Source organism: Raphanus sativus, unplaced genomic scaffold (genome assembly GCF_000801105.2).
Source record: "Raphanus sativus cultivar WK10039 unplaced genomic scaffold, ASM80110v3 Scaffold1560, whole genome shotgun sequence".
NCBI lineage: Eukaryota > Viridiplantae > Streptophyta > Magnoliopsida > Brassicales > Brassicaceae > Raphanus > Raphanus sativus.
The window spans coordinates 1-21,195 of NW_026616869.1; the positions used below are offsets into that span (position 1 = coordinate 1).

The 21,195-nt window shown below is 37.0% G+C and overlaps 4 protein-coding genes and 2 long non-coding RNA genes across 6 annotated transcripts; 4 read left to right on the forward strand and 2 right to left on the reverse strand.

The window, feature by feature from the left end:
• Nucleotides 1–1,205: 1,205 nt before the first annotated feature.
• Nucleotides 1,206–2,130, forward strand: LOC130504413 (uncharacterized). Its single transcript, XR_008941250.1, has 3 exons — nt 1,206–1,583; nt 1,665–1,765; nt 1,943–2,130. It is a non-coding gene; the product is annotated as an uncharacterized LOC130504413 (long non-coding RNA).
• A 2-nt stretch (nt 2,131–2,132) lies between these two features.
• LOC130504414 (uncharacterized) lies at nt 2,133–4,378 on the forward strand. The gene is made up of 3 exons (XR_008941251.1): nt 2,133–2,326; nt 3,466–3,743; nt 3,828–4,378. It is a non-coding gene; the product is annotated as an uncharacterized LOC130504414 (long non-coding RNA).
• Nucleotides 4,379–9,092: 4,714 nt separating this feature from the next.
• Nucleotides 9,093–10,376, reverse strand: LOC108837840 (uncharacterized). Its single transcript, XM_018610852.2, has 3 exons — nt 10,308–10,376; nt 9,707–10,151; nt 9,093–9,625 (listed from the first exon to the last, which is right to left on the reverse strand). The coding sequence occupies exons 1-3, from the start codon at nt 10,374–10,376 to the stop codon at nt 9,093–9,095; spliced, it is 1,047 nt and encodes a 348-aa protein (XP_018466354.1).
• Nucleotides 10,377–11,878: 1,502 nt separating this feature from the next.
• Nucleotides 11,879–16,196, forward strand: LOC130504415 (protein MEI2-like 2). Its single transcript, XM_056999036.1, is given in 13 exon segments — nt 11,879–12,119; nt 12,530–12,580; nt 12,658–12,774; nt 12,872–13,314; nt 13,398–13,556; nt 13,649–13,736; nt 13,739–13,764; nt 13,845–13,996; nt 14,082–15,026; nt 15,107–15,191; nt 15,273–15,341; nt 15,437–15,622; nt 15,717–16,196. Coding segments are annotated over 13 exon segments (2,466 nt in total). The 5' UTR covers nt 11,879–12,100; the 3' UTR covers nt 15,843–16,196.
• A 695-nt stretch (nt 16,197–16,891) lies between these two features.
• Nucleotides 16,892–18,780, forward strand: LOC108844077 (ribose-phosphate pyrophosphokinase 4). The gene is made up of 7 exons (XM_018617279.2): nt 16,892–17,141; nt 17,311–17,626; nt 17,712–17,807; nt 17,885–17,953; nt 18,034–18,162; nt 18,245–18,344; nt 18,434–18,780. The coding sequence occupies exons 1-7, from the start codon at nt 16,954–16,956 to the stop codon at nt 18,562–18,564; spliced, it is 1,029 nt and encodes a 342-aa protein (XP_018472781.1). The 5' UTR covers nt 16,892–16,953; the 3' UTR covers nt 18,565–18,780.
• Nucleotides 18,781–18,944: 164 nt separating this feature from the next.
• Nucleotides 18,945–20,916, reverse strand: LOC130504416 (AT-hook motif nuclear-localized protein 16-like). Its single transcript, XM_056999037.1, has one exon. The coding sequence runs from the start codon at nt 19,935–19,937 to the stop codon at nt 19,119–19,121; it is 819 nt and encodes a 272-aa protein (XP_056855017.1). The 5' UTR covers nt 19,938–20,916; the 3' UTR covers nt 18,945–19,118.
• Nucleotides 20,917–21,195: the final 279 nt, after the last annotated feature.

The following is a 21,195-nucleotide window of genomic DNA, read 5'->3' on the forward strand; positions in this document are numbered from 1 at the left end:
TATATAACTATAGTTATCAGTAAAAGTTAAAAGAAACCATATTTAGTTACGCAAATCATTGACAGAAAATAATATTTACATCGACCTATACCTAAATTCGAAATACAATCTTATATTTAAATTACAAACACGAGATTGATTTTTACCACTCTCAATCACGCTCTGTTGCTAAAAAAGTCAATCACGCTCTTAAATTTTAAACCAGTATACTACTTTTATTAATATTTACACTAAATAAAAAATAGGTTATATGTAGATATTAATAAACAACGATAACTTGATTTTGAATTAGTTTTTCATGCTAATAGATAATTAAAATATTTTCCAGAATAGTGCTTACAAAACTGGATGCTATAACGTTCGATGCCCTGGTTTTATACAAACCAGTGGCAATATCGTTATTGGAGGCTATTTCTCCGGTTTCCTCTTTCGGAAGTAGCCAATTTGAGATTTACCGTCCACATATGGAAGGCTAGTATCTGATCGCTTATCATACTATGTATTCAGTGATGTTCTATATAGTTTCTTTATCAAACTACTAGAATTTGATCCGCGTTTTCAAAGCGCGAGATTGTTTTATTTTTAAAATTCATTTAAAAGAGATAAATATTATAAAATCTATTTTTTCAGAGACTTTTAAATTCTTTAAAATACATTTGTTTTTTCAGAGCTTTAATTCGTTTAATGTTTTTAAGATATTTAAAATCTATTATTCAGAGACTTAATTCTTTTAATACATTTGAGAAGGATTTAAAAAGAGCGGGTTTGTTTCTTTCCTACTTTCGTAAAATAAAATTTTGAAATTAATTGAGAAATGTAATTTTTTATAATTTTTTTAGCAAACATAAAATTAGCATCTTTATGATTTTTTGAACAAAAATTATCGTCTTTTTTTATTATTATTTTATTAGTAAATTATGATGTTCAAAAATTTGGATTGATGTTGTGAAAGGATTTAAAGTGGTATTTTCTATGAAATAAATTTTATTATGATGAGACTTTTTTGTAAAGTTATTTTATATACAATTTTAATTTGTTAATATTAATATACTAAGCTATGAATAAATATTTACGTTTTTCATTATAATATTAAGATATTTTAGGAATGTCTTAACATAGATTAAAAAAAAAGTAAAAACTGATAATCATATGTTTTAATCATGTTTGTTAGTACAAACTAAATATTTGAAATGGGCCCAAATTGCATATTTCACAAAAAAATAAGAAATGGAATTACAACATATACTAATCTCGGTCCAAATAGCCCAAAGTAAAAACATCTGAACCGAAAAAATTGTGTGGTCGATGACCATTCAGTTTTAAACAAAAAAAACAAAAAAAAGGAAAGAACAGATTTTCTGTCTCGATGTTCTTTAACGGAAGACGATTTCCATGGTGAAACTCATGATATGAACGGCCGCGGCGTACTTCCGGTGGTAATGATGGAAGCGTCTGCTTGAAGAGGTTAAGATCGACGGTAGCAAATCAAAGAACTATCGAGTTTTTCAGATTTGCTGGAAAACTTCATGATGATCCAAACTCGATAGATCCACAGAGGACTTCTCTGTTTCTGATCTATTTAGGTGATTTTCTCTAACTTTTTCTTGTAACAGAGATAAAGAGTTTTAAAAAAATCTTACTTGTTTTGCATGTTGAATCTGAAGGCATCCGTGGAAGACACGATGAGTTTGAGATGGTTGACGAACTTCACAGTTTCAGCTCTGTTTGACATAGTCCAAAGAAGATTTGAAAGACCAAAAAAATGGTAAATCTGTTTTCATGTATTTCTTTTTGATCCATAGCTAATAGTTAATAAAAATCTAATGGTTTTAAAATTGATTGAAAAAAATATAGAAACAAAAGACAAATAACAGTGGCAAGAGCACGTAAGATTAAGTTGTATTGTTAAAAAGGGTTAGTTTTTTTTTTTTTTGGCTTTCAGGAATAATAAACTTTCAGAGAAGATATTCATATTCCAAATACGAAGTTCTGGGTTTCATTCTTCTATGAAGATAAACATAATTTTAAAATAAAAGATAAGTTTTTTTCCAGATTCTTTGTCTTCTTTTACATTAATATAAATCGTACTTCATAGAGAAATAGCATTATTAGTTTATTAATATATGTTTGAATTTTACATTTGACAGCAGAGATAAATTTGGATCCGGATAAATATGTTATAAGTAAACATTTACCATCACGAAAAGGGAGATCATGGTGATACCAAAAGTAGTACATGTCTAGCAGTTAAAGGTTTAGAGACAGAAGCTTTATATATTTGAAGGACATGGGACAAAGACATGGCTGCAAATAAATACAAACCCAAGTAAGTCAATTTTAAAAGCTTAAAATTGTAGTAACTTAGGTTTCGGACTGAAACTGGTTGTTGGGGGAATAAACAGCTAGATTATAGATAGATTTTCTTTAAAAAAAAGTAAACAAATCAAAACATTCTTGAAAAAGTTAGGATTGCTTACATTCTCATCAGTGAAGACGAATTCCATAGTTCCCCCCTTGATTAATGTTTTGTTCCCACGAATGTAGAACCTTGACATGAACAATCTTATTGGTGTGCCTTGGCTTCAAGGCACTGATGGCGGCGATTTCTTCAGTAGCAGCATTCGATGTGTTGATTTTCGATTTAGAAGCCATATTTTTTGTTTGATGGAATGAGTTTGAGTAGGAAGAGTCGTCAGTATTTATAATAGGAAGAAGTAGTAGGAAGAATAGATTAGGTATTTCGAAAACTGGTAGGGTACTCAAAATATTTTGCGAGATTTTTATAGTTAATAGTATTAAATGCAGTTACCAATTTGTCACCAGTAATATTATATGAGTAAGTAACACGCAATCTAGACTATAGATATATTTTTTGAACTGTGAATGTAGCCTTTGCAAGTGATTAAGTTACAGGCGTATCTTATTTTTTTCTAAAATTGGTTGTACATTTATTTGCACCATGATTGTAGGTAAATAATATCTTCCACCTTTTAAATTGGCAAATCATATAGGGAATATCTATACTATTAATACTTGCCGAGATTTAGGAGTATGTTAATCTTTTTAAATTGATAACGAAAAATAAGGGATGATTTGAAAAATTATAGTTATAATAGATTTGGTATCCAAATCTATACATTAAAAATACCTGTAAATTTAGATTATCGATTTTAAATATATATTGTTTTAGAAAATATAAAATAGACCATAGTAACTTGTGATTAAATATTGATGACCAAAAAAAAAACTTGTGATTAAATATATTTATTTTAATATTTTAATATTTGAAATTTGAAATATTAAAATATAACGTATATGCAAGTGTTATATTCATAATACTTGATCATAACTTTGGTATGTAGTCTCTATCTCAATTCCATGAATGATGAGTTTTTATACCAACAAAATCATCTACATAAGTTTATCAATACTTTATATTCATATTATTTTTGATTTTCATTTCAGGGTATAGGGTTTGAGAAAAAGAAAACATGATTTGATGGGGTTTTCATGGTATAGAACCTTGATCATGAAGATGAATTTGATGGGCTGAACAATCATTGCTCAGTGTATTTTAAAACGAAAAGGGTAGACTGCAGCGGGGCCTTAATATGTATGTTGGGCTATAACGGGCTATAATCAAAGGTTTCTGATTGGTCTGGTTATTTACGATTTTCATTAAAAAAATGACAATGGCATTTGGCTGTAAATAACTTGAAAAAGCAGGGGCAAAAACCTATTAGGTATTTTACTTTAATAGTATAGATATTATAAATTATATAATATAATCATTTTAAAGATTCTGAATCTATTAATTTTTGTTCTAGTGGATAAACAAATTACAGGATAGAAAATCTGGAAACTGGTGGCTAAGTTTAAACAATGAACTAGTAGGATATTGGACGGAGGAATTATTTACGACCTTAGCTGATCATGCAGAGTCCATAGAATGGGCTGGCGAAATCATCAACTCACAGAGTTTCAGCCGAGACACGAAGACCCAGATGGGTTCTGGCCACTTCCCTGATGAAGGCTTCGGGAAAAGCGGCTATTTTCGCAACTTGGAAGTTGTCTATGACAACAACAGTCTCCAATCAATCCAAAACTTGAAGGCAATAACAACAAATCCAGAATGCTACAAAATCAAAGATCTTCGTACAAGAGAATGGGGGCACTCATTTCTTCTTCGGAGGCCCGGGGTTTGGCCAAACGGCGGGATTCAGGGGCCGTTTCTTCGGCATTGAGATTTGGTTTTTTATATCTTTTTGAGCTTATTTGCTATTATCGTTTAGTATCTGTCTTTTTATATTTTAACTATGTTGTAAAAGAAAAAAACTTATGAGTGGGTTTTGCATTCTACATTTGTGCTTCTTAATAATTTGCATTTCAAAAAAAAAAGAAATACTTTGTTTTTTAAATAAGACTAAAAATGAAACAATCCAGAAAAAAATCAACTAAACCAAAACATACATAAGAACGTGTAATTCTCATGATAAATGAACAATGTTATTTTATATATTAATAACTAATTGAATTAAAAATTTAATATATGCTTATGTAGAAAAAAATATATTTTAAAAAAATGTAGAAATCATTTTAGGTGGCATATCTCAAATATTATAATGTTTCTTGAATAATAGATAAAGGATTCATGGCATGGTTTTAATCTAGAACCGACCACGTATTTCCTCAAATCTTGTCTCTTAAGACTATTAATACTGTTTAATTTCAAATATTTATGAAGTCTGATTTAACCAAGATATTGAAATTCTGAATTCGTTGAAATCAAATTCAGATATTTGTGTAAAACTAAAATGTTATCTTATAAGAAATAAATTATATTACTCTAATCCTAGTGTTCTTGCTTAAGAACTAATCGAACCATAGAGAGAGACTGAATGCTTTATTTGTGAAAGAATGAGATATTATTCATACAAGACTCTCCTTATATAGGTTGGAATTTGGCTTCCTATTACAAAGTTAAGCAATGTGAGAATTTCTTAACTTAAGTTAAGAAATCGCCACTTAACAATACAAGGAGAAACAAGGCCCAATCCATTAACACATGGTTGGTTTAACAAATCTCGGTTTGGTACAATCTCGGTTTAGTACAATCTCGGTTTAGTACAATCTTGGTTAAGTGTAACCTCAATCTATTGAACCATCTGGTTATGAGCAATTCATAAACCATCTGATTTACAACACTCCCCCTGAATGCCATAACCGTTTAGGGCTTGTAATGCGTTTGGAATACTGCCTCGTTAAAACCTTTCCATAGTAAACCCAAAACCCAATGTGGTAAAAAGGGAACCTATGGATAGGAAAAAGAGTACAGCCGCATTACTCCCCCTGAAGTGAACATCACTGAAGGTCTCTCAGTGATCGCATACCAATCTGCTGCATAAGCTTCTTGAGCGTGCATGTTGGTAATGCCTTAGTGAAGAGGTCGGCTGAGTTCTCGCTTGATCTGACTTGGAGTACCTTGACCTCTCCTTCTTTCTGAAGATCGTGGGTGAAGAAGAATTTGGGGAGAACGTGCTTAGTCTTGTCACCCTTGATGTATCCATCTTTGAGCTGAGCTATGCAGGCCGCATTGTCTTCATAAAGAACAGTCGGCTCGTCTTTACCATCCGTGATTCCACATGTTGTCCGAATATGGTGTGTCATGAGTCTCAGCCAGACACACTCTCTGCTTGTTTCATGGATCGCCAATATCTCCGAGTGATTGGATGATGTGGCTGATATGGTCTGCTTGAATGATCTCCATGAAATGGCCGTGCCTCTATATGTGAAAACATAGCCGGTCTGGGACTTAGCACTGTGTGGATCGGACTGGTAACCTGCATTAGCAAAACCAACCAAATCTTTTTTGTTTTGGTTAGCATAAAATAAACCTACATCCTTAGTTCCTTGTAGGTATCTTAGAATGTGTTTGATCCCATTCCAATGCCTCATGGTCGGACATGAACTGAATATGGACAATAGGCTCACAGCAAAACAGATGTCCGGCCTAGTATGTGTAGTCAAGTACATCAAGGCGCCAATGGCACTGAGGTAAGGATACTCTGGACCAAGGACCTCTTCATCCTCGGCCTTAGGTCTAAACGGATCAGTGTCTAGACCAAGGGATCTAACAACCATGGGACTACTAAGTGGATGACACTTATCCATGTTGAACCTTTTAAGAATCTTTTCAGTATAGGTCTTTTGATGCACAAGGATTTCATCCTTAAGATGTTCAATCTGTAGTCCCAAGCAAAACTTGGTTTTTCCCAAATCTTTCATCTCAAATTCTTTCTTGAGATATTCAACTGTTTGGGAAATCTCTTTGGCCGTTCCAAGTATGTTTAGATCATCAACATATACGGCTATGATCACATAGCCTTGGCCGGATTTCTTAATGAATATACATGGGCTTACTTGATCATTCTTGTAGCCTTCTTTCAGTAAGTACTCACTTAATCTGTTGTACCACATACGACCAGATTGTTTCAATCCGTACAAAGCTTTGTTAAGCTTGATGCAATGCTGTTCTCGAGAACCTTTAGCATCCTTAGGTATTTCAATACCATCTGGTACTGTCATGTATATGTCATTGTCCAGTGGTCCATAAAGATATGCGGTTACTACATCCATTAACCGTAAATCAAGATTTTCTCTTATGGCCAGACTTATAAGGAATCTGAATGTTGTTGCATCCACCACGGGAGAATAAGTCTCCTCATAATCGATTCCTGGTCTCTGTGAGAATCCTTGTACAACAAGTCGGGCCTTATACCTCACGACTTCACCATTCTCATTTCTCTTTCTCACAAAGACCCATTTGTAACCCACTGGTTTTAGATTGTGTGGTGTTAGGAGTATTGGTCCAAAAACACCTCTCTTCTTGAAAGAGTTTAACTCCACGTTTATGGCTTCTTTCCACTTAAGCCAATCTTTTCTTTGCATGCATTCATAAATGGACGTGGGTTCTAGATCCTCATCATTTTCAATGATCTCAAGCGCTACATGATATGCAAATAAATCATCCATGTCGACATGTTTTCTGTTCTATTGTTTTCCAGACATGACATAGTTTATAGAGATCTCTTCATTGTCAGGTGGTTCAGAACCCTGAGTTTTGGCGTCCCAAATCTCATTAGGCCCCTTAGCAACCGTGCCAATGTTCATGTCTGAGGATGCTGGTACGCCCGGCCCATGTCCGGACGTTGGTTCGTCCATGTCCCGGTCCTTTTGGTCGGACGGATCGACCACATCGACCAGCTCCTTCACCCCCTCGCCCACGGTCTGTTTAGCACCTTTCTTACTTATGCGAGGATTCTTATCTTTGGAACCAATTGGTCTACCACGTTTCAGGCGTGTCTTAGACTCTGTAGCAACTTGATTTTGTCCCTTGTGGACATCAATTCTTATTGGTGCATTAGCAGCTGGTATATATGACTTGGTCATTCTATTTGGGTCAGCAAAGGAATCTGGCAATTTATTAGCTAGCTCTTGAAGATGTATAATCTTCTGAACTTCAAGATCACAGACTTGAGTTCGAGGATCTTGCCATGCTTGGGATGTATGATTCCATGTAATTTCTTTTACCAGCTTGCTATTATTTCTTCCCAATGTTGGATACTCAGATTCCACAAAGTGGCAATCTGCATACCTGGCCTTAAATAAATCACCCGTGGTTGGCTCGAGGTATTTTATAATTGAGGGATAATCATATCCAACATATATTCCCATCCTTCTCTGAGCTCCCATCTTTGTTCTTTGTGGTGGAGCTATTGGATAATAAACAGCACATCCAAAAGTCTTAAGATGGGAGATGTCTGGCTCTCGACCCATGAGGAGTTGGGATGGTAAATATCTATGCTCACTAGATGGTCTGATGCGTATTAATTCCGCAGCATGCAATACTGCATGTCCCCAAGCTGTGACTGGAAGATTACTTTTCATGAGTAAAGGTCTAGCAATCATCTGAATCCTTTTGATAAAGGACTCGGCTAGGCCGTTCTGTGTATGGACATGTGCCACAGAGTGTTCAACTGTCATCCCCATGGACATACAATACTCATAAAAGGCTTGGGAAGTGAATTCACCAGCATTATCAAGACGTATAGTCTTCAAAGAAAAGTCTGGAAAGTGTGCTTTCAATCTGATGATTTGAGCAAGTAGTCTAGCTAAGGCTAGATTTCGTGTGGATAATAAACACACATGGGACCATCTTGTGGATGCATCAACTAGTACCATGAAGTACCTAAACTTCCCACTAGGTGGGTGTATTGGTCCACATATGTCACCTTGTATCCTTTCCAGAAAACCTATGGTTTCCTTTGTCACTTTGGCTGGTGATGGTCGGACTTGGAGTTTTCCTTGTGCACAAGGTACACATGTATGGATCTTAGGAACAACTCGTCTACCTTTAAGGTTATGACCATTAGAGTTTAGAATAAGTCTACGCATCATAGATGTTCCTGGATGTCCTAGCCGGTCGTGCCACAAGGCAAAGTTCTCCTTGAACTCTTTGCTTATTGTTATAGCATTGGCTTCGACCGCACTGATCTGAGCATGGTAAAGACCAGTGGATACAGCTGGTATCACTTCCAAGACCTTCTTATGGTCTTGGTCGAGCTCAAAGATGTTTAAGAACTCTTTGGCTCCTTCTCCACTCGTTTGAATATGAAGACCATTCTTGCGAATGTCTTTAAAGCTCAACAGGCTTCTTTTAGAGTTTGGAGAATACAATGCTTCATCTATTTCTAGATGTGTCCCATTTGGTAACAAGACATAAGCTTGGCTGTGGCCTTTGATTAGTGATGATACACCAGCTATTGTGCTCACATTGGCATCTTTCAATGGTAGATTAACAAAGAATTTCTTATCCTTAAGAATCATGTGGCTTGTTCCACTATCAATCACAAGTGTGTCCATATTTCCTTTCATTCTAGACAATAAAAATGAATCATTCATATTATTATTGAAAATGAAAGTAAACATAGTTTATTCTTAAAATAAAACATAGAATGCAAAAGCACTTAAAAAATTCTCAAAGCCTAAAAAACACCAAAAGCATTCAAACACAAATCGTTTGATGCATCACATTATTCGACTGGATCATCATTCAGCATAGTGAGTATGTCTGAAGTCTCAAAGTCCATGAGGTCATCCTTGTCATGATCAAAATCGTCCTCACCATCCTTGTACACCATGTGTGCTTCCGGATTCTTGCCCTTAAGACTCTCTTGATAGAGGTCGACCAGATGCTTGGCTGTGCGGCAATTCTTTGCCCAATGATTCATCATTCCGCATCTATGGCAAGGTGAGCTTGCAGGATTCTGTGGCTTTGAAGAAGTCCCATTGCCTCTGCCTTTACCTTGTCCATTATTGGACTGGTTTGGACGGTCATAAGGGGTGTTACGCCCTTTGCTGTTGCCACCTTGTCCACGTCCTCGCCCATGACCTCTACGGCCACGTCCTCTTCCATATGAGGATCCGCGGCCCTTAGGGTCATATTGGACATGGTTGGCTTCAGCACCATCATTAGGCTCATTTGAGGTATGATTTGCCTCAGGGACATGCTTAGATCCAGGTGTTCTAAGCTCACTGTTCTTCAAGAGCAGCTCGTTGTTCTGTTCTGCAAGCAATAGACATGAGATGAGCTCACTATAGGTCTTAAAACCTTTCTGTCTGTATTGTTGCTAAAGCAACATATTGCTTGAGGACATTGTCTGGAAAGTCTTTTCCAACAACTGCTTATCAGTTACAGTCTCGCCGCATAGCCTCAGTTTTGAGACTATCTTAAACATGGCTGAGTTGTACTCATTCACAGACTTAAAGTCTTGAATCCTGAGATGAAGCCACTCATAGGTGGCACCCGGAAGAATCAAGGTCTTCTGGTGATCATATCTCATCTGAAGCTCTTTCCATAACTCGTATGGATCACTTACTGTGAGGTACTGAGCTTTTAAGCTCTCCTCAATGTGGTGACGGATGAGCATGAGGGTCTTAGAATTCTCTTTCTTAGTAGCTTTGTTCTGAGGAATAATACAATACTCTAGGCCTTTGGCTCCAAGAGAAATCTCGACATCTAGTGCCCATTGTAGGTAATTGTCACCCCTCACAGTTAGAAGTGCAAAATCCAAATTTGCGATTTTGGCCATCTGAAACAAAGATCAGAGTGTTTAGGTCTTTAGAAAAATTTTATTTTCTTATAATTCATCCATCAACTTGCATTAAAATAAGATGGATGAGAGCATGGTCTTAGTCGTACTTTAGGTACACTTCATCGACTCATGCGGCCTGTGGGCTAGTTGTACCGGAAGGTACTTCATCGACCAATATGGCCTGTGGTCTAGTCGTACCGGAAGGTACACATCATCGACCATGGTCTATCATTGACCTTATTGTCTAGCCATACTAAGTGGTATGGATCATTGACTAAAGAAAAATCAAGATCTAACCACACAATAGTGTGGATCATTGATCAAAGAATGTGGAAACATAAGACTAATTTTGTTTTAGACATATAGCGTATCATCCTTTAATAAGGGGTATTACTTGTTGTCTTATACAAAATGAAAGTCATGTTATCACATGCTTAAAATTTTCTTATGATTTAAATTTCTTTTAATCTGATATTAACTTTAAGGATTAGATTTTAAAGATTTAAATCAGATTTTAAGTTTTGGTTAAACATAGATTTATGTTTTGATTTAGACATATAGCGTGTCATCCTTAAAAGGGGTATCGCTTGTTGTCTAATACAAAACTAAAGTTATGAGGGATTTTAGGGTTTTGAGATCCGAAATTTTAGGGTTTAGGTTTAGAATTTCGGATCTGATCAAATATGATCTAATAGAGTTTATAAGATTTTATAAAATCGATTTATATGTTTTTAAACAAGAACTAGATCAACTTTAATAAAATCATAAACCTTTTAAAAAAATCGGATTCAAACATAAAAAGAATGAAACCGAAATAAACTTGAGCTGCAAGTAAGATTAGGGTTTTGAGATCTAACCTTTTACTTTGCCGATTTTTCTCATTGGTTCCTTTCTAATCAATCAAACAAATAAAGGATTCAAAGTATGATTAGTTTAAGATCTAAGAAACAATTGAATGTAAAAGATCTTAGAGAGAGAAGTGGTTGGCGGCGGCTAGGGTTTATGAAGATCTCCGAGTTGGTTGATCTTGAGCAAGATCGTGCTGATAACGTGCTCTAATCCTAGTGTTCTTGCTTAAGAACTAATCAAACCAGAGAGAGAGAGAGAGATCGAATGCTTTGTTTGTGAAAGAATGAGATATTATTCATAAGCAAACAAGGCTCTCCTTATATAGGTTGTAGTTTGGCCTCCTATTACAAAGTTAAGCAATGTGGGACTTTCTTAACTTAAGTTAAGAAATCGCCACTTAACAATACAAGGAGAAACAAGGCAATCCACTAACACATGGTTGGTTTAACAAATCTCGGTTTGGTACAATCTCGGTTTAGTACAATCTTGGTTAAATGTAACCTCGATCTGTTGAACCATCTGGTTATGAGCAATTCATAAACCATCTGGTTTACAACATATATATATATATATATATATATATATATATATATATATATTTGTGTAATGAGTATTAACACATCAGATGTCAACACATCTACACCTTATAGAATTGTTTGTAATAGTTTTGTCTTAGAAAAAGAGAGGAAATGATCAGATTGGCATCGAGCTGGTTTATGTTCGTGTCAACGGTTGCACACTTGGCCTAACACCGAGAAACATAATAAATAAAAAAACGATATTCAAAAAATTGTAGACTCTAGCTAAATAAGTAAAATTACTATTTAGTACTCATAATTGTTATTACTACACAAAACACCCATTTTGTTTGTCTCTCTGTTTTCTCCATGAGCAAATAAAAATAAATAAAATTCGGTTTTTTTTCTTTCTTTTCATTCTCTCACGCTCTGCTTTTTGTGTAATTTCCCGGCAACGGAGGAGGAAGAGTGTAAGCAAGAAATTACTCTTCTTCTACGGAACAGAAACATATATCTCTCTCTCTCTCTCCTTCTCCTCCTCTTTTTGATCAAAAGCTTTCTTCTTTTGTTTTGCTGTTCATGGTTTCCTCCATCGCAGGTACTACTAACTAAGTTGACAAATCAATCCGTGGTTGATTTCTGTTATTTTTTATATAAATTGTATTCTTGTGGTGTTTGATTGCTTTACGGTTCATGTAGTTGGTTGTGATTGTGATTGTTCTGTTTTTTTTTGTTTCTGGAATTATTGCAAAGTTTTAAGCTTTGAGTTCGAGTTTATTGCCAAGATTCTGTCTTTGATCATGTTTTGTCGCCGCAAGCAGCAGAAGTTGTCTGGATTAAAAAATTTTAAGTTGTATTTCACCGAGTTGACCAACTGTTCATGGTTTCCTTATTGTCTTTCTGTTTGGTACATTCGATCCTGTCTTGTTGATTGTTTTAATGTCTGTGTAGTTGAGAGCTATTGGTCTTCAGGAATTTACAGTTTATTTTTTTTGTTTTGTCTTGCAGTTGGTGAGGCCAAAAAGATGGAGTTAGAACCCAAGGAATCACTATCTGCTGGTACAAAAGATACTTTCTACCTTTTTTTGGCTTTTTCTTAGATTTTTGTTTGTTTGATATCTAATCATTTGATGTAGACATGCCATCTTTGGTGAGAAGATCATCTGAAGCTTTTAATGGAGGCAGTGGATATCATTCTGCAAGTGATCTGAGCATGTTCTCAAGCTCATTGCCTACAGTTTTTCATGAAAAGCGTATGTTCTAGCTTCTTTTAATGATCAGTTTTAACTCTTGACTTAAACTTGAAGACTGTTGCTAATGTATTTCTGCTGTTTTGACAAAACTCTGCAGTGAATATGACTGATTCAGATAGCTGGCTCTCACTTGATGATAACTCACCCAATCTGAACAAACTCGTCATAGGAAACTCAGAGAAGGATTCTTTGGAAGACGTTGAACCTCATTCTTTAGAGATCTTGCTTCCTGAAGATGAGAATGAGCTCCTTCCTGGCCTCATTGATGAGCTTAACTTCAGCGGCCTGCCTGATGAACTCGATGATCTCGATGTCTTTTGCACTGGAGGGGGTATGGAACTGGATGCTGAATCCCAAGATAATCATGCTGTTGATGCATCTGGTCGCGGTGCTGCAAATGCATTTGTTCCTCGTAAGCGCCCCAATGCATCTGGCAGAGTTTCGGTAGAGCATCCGAACGGTGAACATCCTTCAAGGACGTTATTTGTGAGGAATATCAACAGCAGCATCGATGATTCAGAGTTAACCGCTCTCTTTGAGGTAATGAACACTCTCTGTTTCAGTAAATTTTGTTTACATTGTCCCTCAGCCTTATCCTATTATACTTTTAATGTTTTCACCAGCCGTTTGGGGAGATAAGGAGTTTGTACACTGCATGCAAAAGCAGGGGTTTTGTAATGATATCCTACTATGATATCCGAGCTGCTCATGCTGCAATGCGTGCACTACAGAACACTCTCTTAAGAAAAAGGACACTGGACATTCATTTCTCCATTCCTAAAGTATGAGCTCTGAGAGAGATATATGTTGTGGATTTAAAGTTTCAGCTTTCTTTAAGCACTTTTGTAATCATCAGTTTACTGCCACATGATAGGAAAATCCATCAGAGAAGGATATGAATCAAGGGACTCTTGTGATTTTTAATGTGGACTCAACAGTATCAAATGATGAGCTCCTTAAGCTGTTGGTGCCTATGGTGAAATAAGAGAGGTTGTTGACTGGTGCCTTCAAATGTGCCATACGCTATGCAATTGTCTTATGCTATGTTAATTCTCGGCTTCTATTTGCAGATTAGAGAAACTCCAAACAGGCGATTCCACAGGTTCATTGAGTACTATGATGTTAGAGATGCAGAGTCAGCTCTAAAAGCACTGAACAGAAGTGAGATAGGTGGAAAGTGTATAAAGTTAGAACTTAGCCGTCCTGGAGGTGCTCGTCGAGTGTGAGTTCCCTTGAACTTTGTATGTTTTATTATAATTGAGTTATCTCGCGTATAGTCACAGTGAACTGAAACTATTTGCATGCAGCTTGGTCCCTTCAACAAGTCAAGATTTGGAGAGACACGAAGTTGCAAGTTTCTTAGCTTCACAGGTTGCCAATTCTCCACCAGGTAACTGGCCGCCCATTGGCAGCCCCTTAAAGGGATCTCCTACTCATGCCTTTCCGAGGCCACACGGTCTAGGAATCATCAGGCCATTTAACCGAGATAACATGCCTGGTTTGGCTTCAGTTCTCCCTGGTCAGACCTCTAGCTTCCATGGCTTTTCACCAGTCAGTAACGACCAAGGGCTGTTGAATCATCCAAACCAAACTATTCTGAACAAGGGTTTGATGCACAGCGTTCCCTATGGGCAACCTCACTCGTTGCCTGAGCATATAGGAGGGGGTATTTCTAACTCCATGAGGTTTATAGCTCCACACTCCTCTGGATTCGGGACTTCATCTGATAACCGCTTTCGCTGGGGAAGTCCTCCTCAGCATATGAATTATCCTGTTTACACTGGTGCCTCGTCCTCATCGTCACCACCAACTGAACGGCCTTTTGTTGTTAGGCATGGTTTTCCATTTGCTGAAAGGCAAGGTTCATTGCTTGGGAAGTACCAGCATCATGTGGGTTCTGCTCCTTCAAGCACTCATTTTAATAGCTACACTGGTTCACCAGAGACATCCTCTCTGATACCCTTTGGGTTTGGCGATATGGGAGTTAACAAAACCTATGCCAGTGCTCTTGGAAAAGCGAACCTTGGTGTTGGTCTTCAGGGAAACCAGAATAAACAGGACTTCACTGGCTTTGGCATGTCAGTTCCTTTCGGCGGGAGTAGAAGATTAGAATCAGTAAAACATGAACCCTTTGCTGAGCAAGGTAGGATCCAACACATAGATGGTGGTGGTCAATATCATATTGACTTGGACAGAATTGCTACTGGAGATGATATTCGGACTACATTAATCATCAAAAACATCCCAAACAAGTAAGCGTTTTTGTTGATCTCAATCTCAATATAAAGATCATTGGGTAATGTTTTAACTCTCAAATGCTTTGTTTTGTAAGGTATACTTACAAGATGCTGGTGGCTGAAATTGACGAGAAGCACAAGGGAGACTATGACTTTCTGTGCTTACCTATAGACTTTAAGGTACTAATACACTGAACTCATGATGCTCTTGTATGACCGACCTGAGAACTTACTGACGATTTACATTTCTTCTGGATACAGAATAAGTGCAACATTGGTCACGCTTTTGTCAACATGGTCTCTCCATTGCACATTGTTCCCTTCCAACAGGTTCTTTTACCTTATTCTCTTCACCACTCTTACCTGATATGTTAGTTGGGTTTCGTATTGTGTTTCTGCATGCTTATCAATGCCTGTTTCTGCAGACCTTCAATGGTAAGATATGGGAGAAATTCAACAGTGGGAAAGTTGCTTCATTGGCATATGCAGAGATTCAAGGAAAGTCTGCTCTTGCTTCATACATGCAGAATCTAAGTACTATGAAAGAAGAAAAGCAATTGTTTCAAGAAGTCTCCCACCACAATGATGAGAGTCAAGACTCCAAGAATCAGGTAGTCTAATTTAATCTATATATTTTTGGTTGCCTTCCAAATGCATATGCATCTGTTCGAATATAGTATTTGACCTTGTTTATGGACCATACAGGACCAACTTTTTTCAAGCATTTGGAACATAACAGCGCCTGATTCAGATTGGTCTTACACAATGGACGTTATCGAGAATCCGAGGAAGAACATTGCAGAAGAGTCTTCTCAAATCCCAAGCCAGTAAGCAGGGAACTCTAACTCACCATCAAAGGTAAGTGTACAGATCGGGTGCTGAGATGGAAGAAACATATGTACAGTATCAAGGCTTGTATCTTCCACGCAACAGAGTAGCAGGTTTTTAGGGATTACTTCACACCAAAAAAAAAAAAAAAAAAGAAAAAACATCCCTTTTAGTACATTATTACGTTATTATATAACTTTATTTGGGAAACTTCTATTTGTCAGTAATGTATATATATGTACCATCCTCTTGCGTGTACATCCTTGTGTCCATGTGAAAGACATGATCAGTGTTTAGTTGTTTCGTTACAACAATCTCGTTATAAGTCTCTCTCAGTTAGTTACCGTTACAAAACCGTTTACACGTCTCTATCTCTGTCTTCATATCTTCACTGGCGTATCAGACTCTTCTTCAACCTTCCCTAGCCAAACCCGCCACCAAAGGCTCGGCATCAGATACCTATCTTGTACGGATTTTCTCTGTGATTCTCGTTGAAGCAACCTCCATGTGGGCAAATTACGAGATCTCAGAAGGTTTCTCCATAACTATCCTTAGTAAAAGTAGAGAGGGTATCTGTAACTTCCGATGCAAGTCATGGAGAGTAAGTGATCAGATTAAACTCATCTCTAATAGAAAGAAGTTAATTTGATGGTTAGGTGGGAGGAGACGAGTCTGCCAACGACGTCGTTTTAAGGAAATATTCGTTTTTTTTTTTTGAACACAACTAAGGAAATATACGTATCACCTGATATCTGGATATAATTTGTGAGATATCAAACTAAGTCCCACATTGGAGAATTGGACAAGAAGTGTCTAATATATAAAGAGAAGTCCAACTCTAATTAGTACGAGGCCTTTTGAGATGGAAACCAAAAGTAAATCCATACGGGCTTGCCATTAAGGCCCAAAGTGGACAATATCGTACTAATAGGATAAATAGAGTTGGACATGGGCTTTCACCATCCCAACATAATTTGCGAAAAGTAATTAAAAATCTCTAAAGATAAAAAAAAAAAAGGTGTAAAAAGGAATCAAAATTGGAATAATAAAAACCTTTAAACCCTCTTTTTGTGTGTAATCTGATTCCGACACTCAAGAGTCTTCAACGGCGTCAATGTCTGAGAACGCAGCCAACAACAACAACAACAACACAATGGAGAAGAACCAGATTTGTAAAGACGCTATCGTGTCTGAACTACAGAAGAAAAAAGTCCATCTCTTTTACTGCCTAGAGTGTGAAGAACTAGCTCGCAACATCGCCTCTGAATCTGATCACATCGCTCTCCAATCCATCAACTGGAGGTAAAAGTTTCCACCTTTACCCCCCAGTTCATGTCTTTCTGTGACTTTGTTAAGTAAAAATCATAACTTTATTATGAAACTTGGCTTGAGTCTTATGTATCTAAAAAGCCCTCATCTTTGGCTCTTGCTACTGTGATTTGTTCATTGGTTTATGTTTTTGCTTTTTCAGGAGTTTTGCTGATGGGTTCCCAAATCTGTTTATTAACAACGCACATGAGATCAGAGGACAGCACGTTGCTTTCCTTGCTTCGTTCAGCTCTCCCGCGGTCATCTTTGAGCAGATCTCTGTCATTTACTTGCTCCCTCGCTTGTTTGTTGCGTCCTTCACGTTGGTGTTGCCTTTCTTCCCCACTGGCTCCTTTGAGAGAATGGAAGAGGAAGGAGATGTAGCTACTGCTTTCACCATGGCTAGGATTGTCTCTAACATCCCCATTTCGCGTGGTGGTCCCACTAGTGTAGTCATCTATGACATCCACGCCCTACAGGTGTTGTTTTTTTATTTGTTGTTTTATTCCTTTTTGATTAATTGCTTTCTTCTAAGTATGTTTCTTGTGTTTTTTTTTTGTGCAGGAAAGGTTCTACTTTGCTGATCAGGTTCTTCCTTTGTTTGAGACTGGTATCCCATTGTTGACCAAACGTCTTCAGCAACTTCCTGAAACTGACAAGGTTGGTTCACAGTATGCATGTTCCTGTTTTTCATTCCCTTGGGGCTTAGATTTGATTCCTTTGTGGTTGCACTGCAGATCATAGTTGCATTTCCGGATGATGGAGCCTGGAAGCGTTTCCACAAGCTGTTGGACCAGTATCCCACGGTTTGTAGCGGTTTAAGCTGATGGTTTAGTCTTTACTTTTACAACTTTGGGAGCCTGATAACACTTGAATCATAATACAGGTGGTTTGCACAAAGGTTCGTGAAGGTGATAAGAGAATAGTCAGGCTGAAGGAAGGGAACCCCGCTGGTTGCCACGTTGTCATCGTTGATGATCTTGTGCAATCTGGTGGTACACTCATTGAATGCCAGGTAGCCTCTTGAAACTAACAATCTCCCCCTGCATTTTGCATCGGAAGAGTGAGCTTGAAATTCACTTTTTGTTTTCACACAGAAAGTATTGGCAGCTCATGGAGCTGCGAAGGTGAGTGCTTATGTAACTCACGGTGTCTTCCCAAAGAGCTCCTGGGAGCGTTTCACTCACAAGAACAATGGTATGTACCTGTGACTACTTTCTCAGTTGTTCATATATCTTCTTGTAATCTTAAACTGAAGTCTATATTTTTTTTTTTCTTGCTTTTAGGATCAGAGGAAGCGTTTGCATACTTCTGGATCACGGATTCTTGTCCACAGACGGTTAAGTCCATAGGAAACAAGGCACCTTTTGAAGTCTTGAGCCTCGCAGGATCCATTGCTGATGCGCTGCAGATTTGAAACAAATACCTTGCTGGTCTTGGTGGTTTCGCCTTGGTGTTGTACTCTTAAGAGATGTTACCTAGATTATCAATTTATGAAATAATCATATCACTTTTGCAGAGAGACAGATTGTTGAAACCTCGTATGCTGTTCTTGACTTATTGTTCATTGATCTTTGTTTTGCAATGGAATGAACTGTTAAAAGTTCATAAAAAAAAAAAAAACTATAACCCTCTCCACTTTTGAGTATGAGAAATGACAAGGTTTGGGGAAGACAAGCACACGTGTTTGATTGTCTTGTTCATCATCTTGAATCTTGATGTCAATGACAAATTGGCAAAATCACTTTCTGCTATGTCTTCTTTTCAGTAGAGAACATTCACTTGGGATCAAGAATAAAAACACAGTAATATTTCTTTGTATTAAACTAGAGGATGCTGCTTAAATTTATCAACAATTACTTATCTTTGTTTTAGTTTCTTCTTTGTAATGTTGCAGGTACACAAACTACAGAGGAGAGGAAGATTAGTTTCAGTTAACTTATGGTTCTCCCTCTAATTTCATTAACAATACTAAGGCTTGGACATGACACGCTGCGTAGGCCCCCAATGGTATATATCAGAACCTGAGTTCCCATTAGTGAGCAGGTTTTGAGGTAATCCATGAATGCCATCTAAAGGACGGGCTCTTCCGTTCTGGTAGTACTGCTGGTTCTGCTGCATGGAAGCAGCTTCATCATCATCCAGCGGAAGACGATCAAACACAGCGTTCATGAAGGATGCAGCCATGATAACAACAGGACCAGATGCTATTAGCCCACCAACCACTCCTCCACCAACAACCTGTCCTTGATGCCCGGCTAAGTAAATGGTGAAACCAGTGATCCCAAGCGGTGCTGGTGGAGGCAAGACTGATCCTAGCAATGAGAGGATCTCGAAACGTCCGTGTAATGTCACAATAGCTCCTGATGAAGCTGGCTGCCTTAGTGTCACGTTAGTGACGCAACCATTGGCACTGAGTATGCAGAGTCCTCTCTGTTTCCTTCTTGCAAAATCTGATAAAGCCTCACAGATGTCATTACCTGAGCTGATCTCAACGGCATGAGCTCTGAGGGAGTTTGGACTGTCCTGAGTCACAATGATTGGTGGTTTTGGTTTGTTCTTGGAGCCAGCTGGTCTACCTCTTGGCCTCTTAACCATCCCTCCTTCAATTGATGAAACCGGCTGGACGGCTTTGGGTAATGCTTTCAGGTTGTTGTTGTTGTTGTTGTTGTTGTTGTTGTTGTTGTTGTTGTTGTTGTTGTTGAATTTCTCTGCTGTTTCTTGGTTCCTCAATGGAAGTAGTGACTTAGATCCTACAGAGGTTGGAGTCAAAGCTGTACCTCCAGCCATTGTTAGCAAAAATGTTATAGATTTCAACTGAGATTATGTGAGGAGTTTATGGGTGTTAAGTAAGTAGATTATGGTGAATTATAATATGGTAGAGACACAAAAAGAATGACTGTGAAGAGTAGGAGATGGTTAAGTAGTCATCAAAATTGTGATTAATAATTAACAAATTACTTTGCCAACAAAAACTCTGGCAACCTACTTCTCAACAGATGATTCATAACAAGTATCTTCCTTAACAGAGAGAGAGAGATCAGTAATAATATTTTAAACATGAAATTACGCTGCCAAATTACATAATAGCTACAATAACATCAAGTCAAGACTAAGAAGTAACAGCGTACCATTACTATAGACACAATAGTGGTGCACTGGTCTGGTGGTCAGCAGCAAGATACTTGAGTAGTGTTATACATATATTATTATCTTACAAAACAAAAGCAATGAGTTTGCTTTATTCTTTATACAAAGCTCAAAAAAAAAAGAGAAAATTAGTATTAGTGTTTGGTGTTTCCATCTATAACAGACCTAAGTTCATCCCAACTTGCTGAGTCTCCAATAAAATCTCCACCGTCGATGTTCAAGAAACTCATGAAGTTGTTATCGTTACAAGTATATGTCGGCTGATTGAAACCAACCGTAGTAAGTTGGTTCCAATAAGGATTCTCCGTCTGTGTCTCGTGTAGCTTGTGGGACAAGGAATCTACTACTCGGTGACTGGTGTTATCGGAGTCTAAGCTGCTCGACTTAGAACATGAATCGGTTAAGGTGATAACTGGTTTACGGTTTGGTTGTGTGGTCGTTGGGTTTCTCTTATGTGTGACTCGTTTGAAGATTCTGCATAGTGTCCAGACCTCCTGCGAATAATCAAATTTTGATGGATGAATATTAGTCTATTGTGGACGTTTTTCACGTATTTTGTAAGTCTGATCTTTCTTCTCATGTTATATATATACACAGTGCTAGGTGTTTTCCTGCACTATATACAGTTATAATTTTTAAAAAGTTAAATTATATTTAAAATGCAATTTATTAATATTATATATTTTATTATTTTGACTAATAATTAATATAAATATAATTTAATTAAGCATAAAATTAAGAGAAAATATTTTTTATTTTAAATTATATTTAAGAATATATATGTATATATTTAAAATTAGAATCTTAGATAATTTTTTTATCTATTTCTTTTAGTTAAATGTATTAAATCAAATTGTACAAAATTAATAAATATCATATAAAATTGTATAGTTATCAA

What these genes read in the sequence shown, in the direction of transcription:
- LOC108844077 (XM_018617279.2), top strand. Translation starts at nt 16,954, where the DNA reads ATGTCTGAGAACGCAGCCAACAACAACAACAACAACACAATGGAGAAG. An exon ending in CTCCAATCCATCAACTGGAG is followed by an intron (nt 17,142 to 17,310) that starts GTAAAAGTTTCC and finishes TTGCTTTTTCAG; the next exon opens with GAGTTTTGCTGATGGGTTCC. An exon ending in GTACACTCATTGAATGCCAG is followed by an intron (nt 18,163 to 18,244) that starts GTAGCCTCTTGA and finishes GTTTTCACACAG; the next exon opens with AAAGTATTGGCAGCTCATGG.
- LOC108837840 (XM_018610852.2), bottom strand. Translation starts at nt 10,376, where the DNA reads ATGGTCGATGATGTGTACCTTCCGGTACGACTAGACCACAGGCCATAT. An exon ending in GGTCGATGAAGTACCTTCCG is followed by an intron (nt 10,152 to 10,307) that starts GTACAACTAGCC and finishes TCTTTGTTTCAG; the next exon opens with ATGGCCAAAATCGCAAATTT. An exon ending in TTTCCAGACAATGTCCTCAA is followed by an intron (nt 9,626 to 9,706) that starts GCAATATGTTGC and finishes TATTGCTTGCAG; the next exon opens with AACAGAACAACGAGCTGCTC.
- LOC130504416 (XM_056999037.1), bottom strand. Translation starts at nt 19,937, where the DNA reads ATGGCTGGAGGTACAGCTTTGACTCCAACCTCTGTAGGATCTAAGTCA.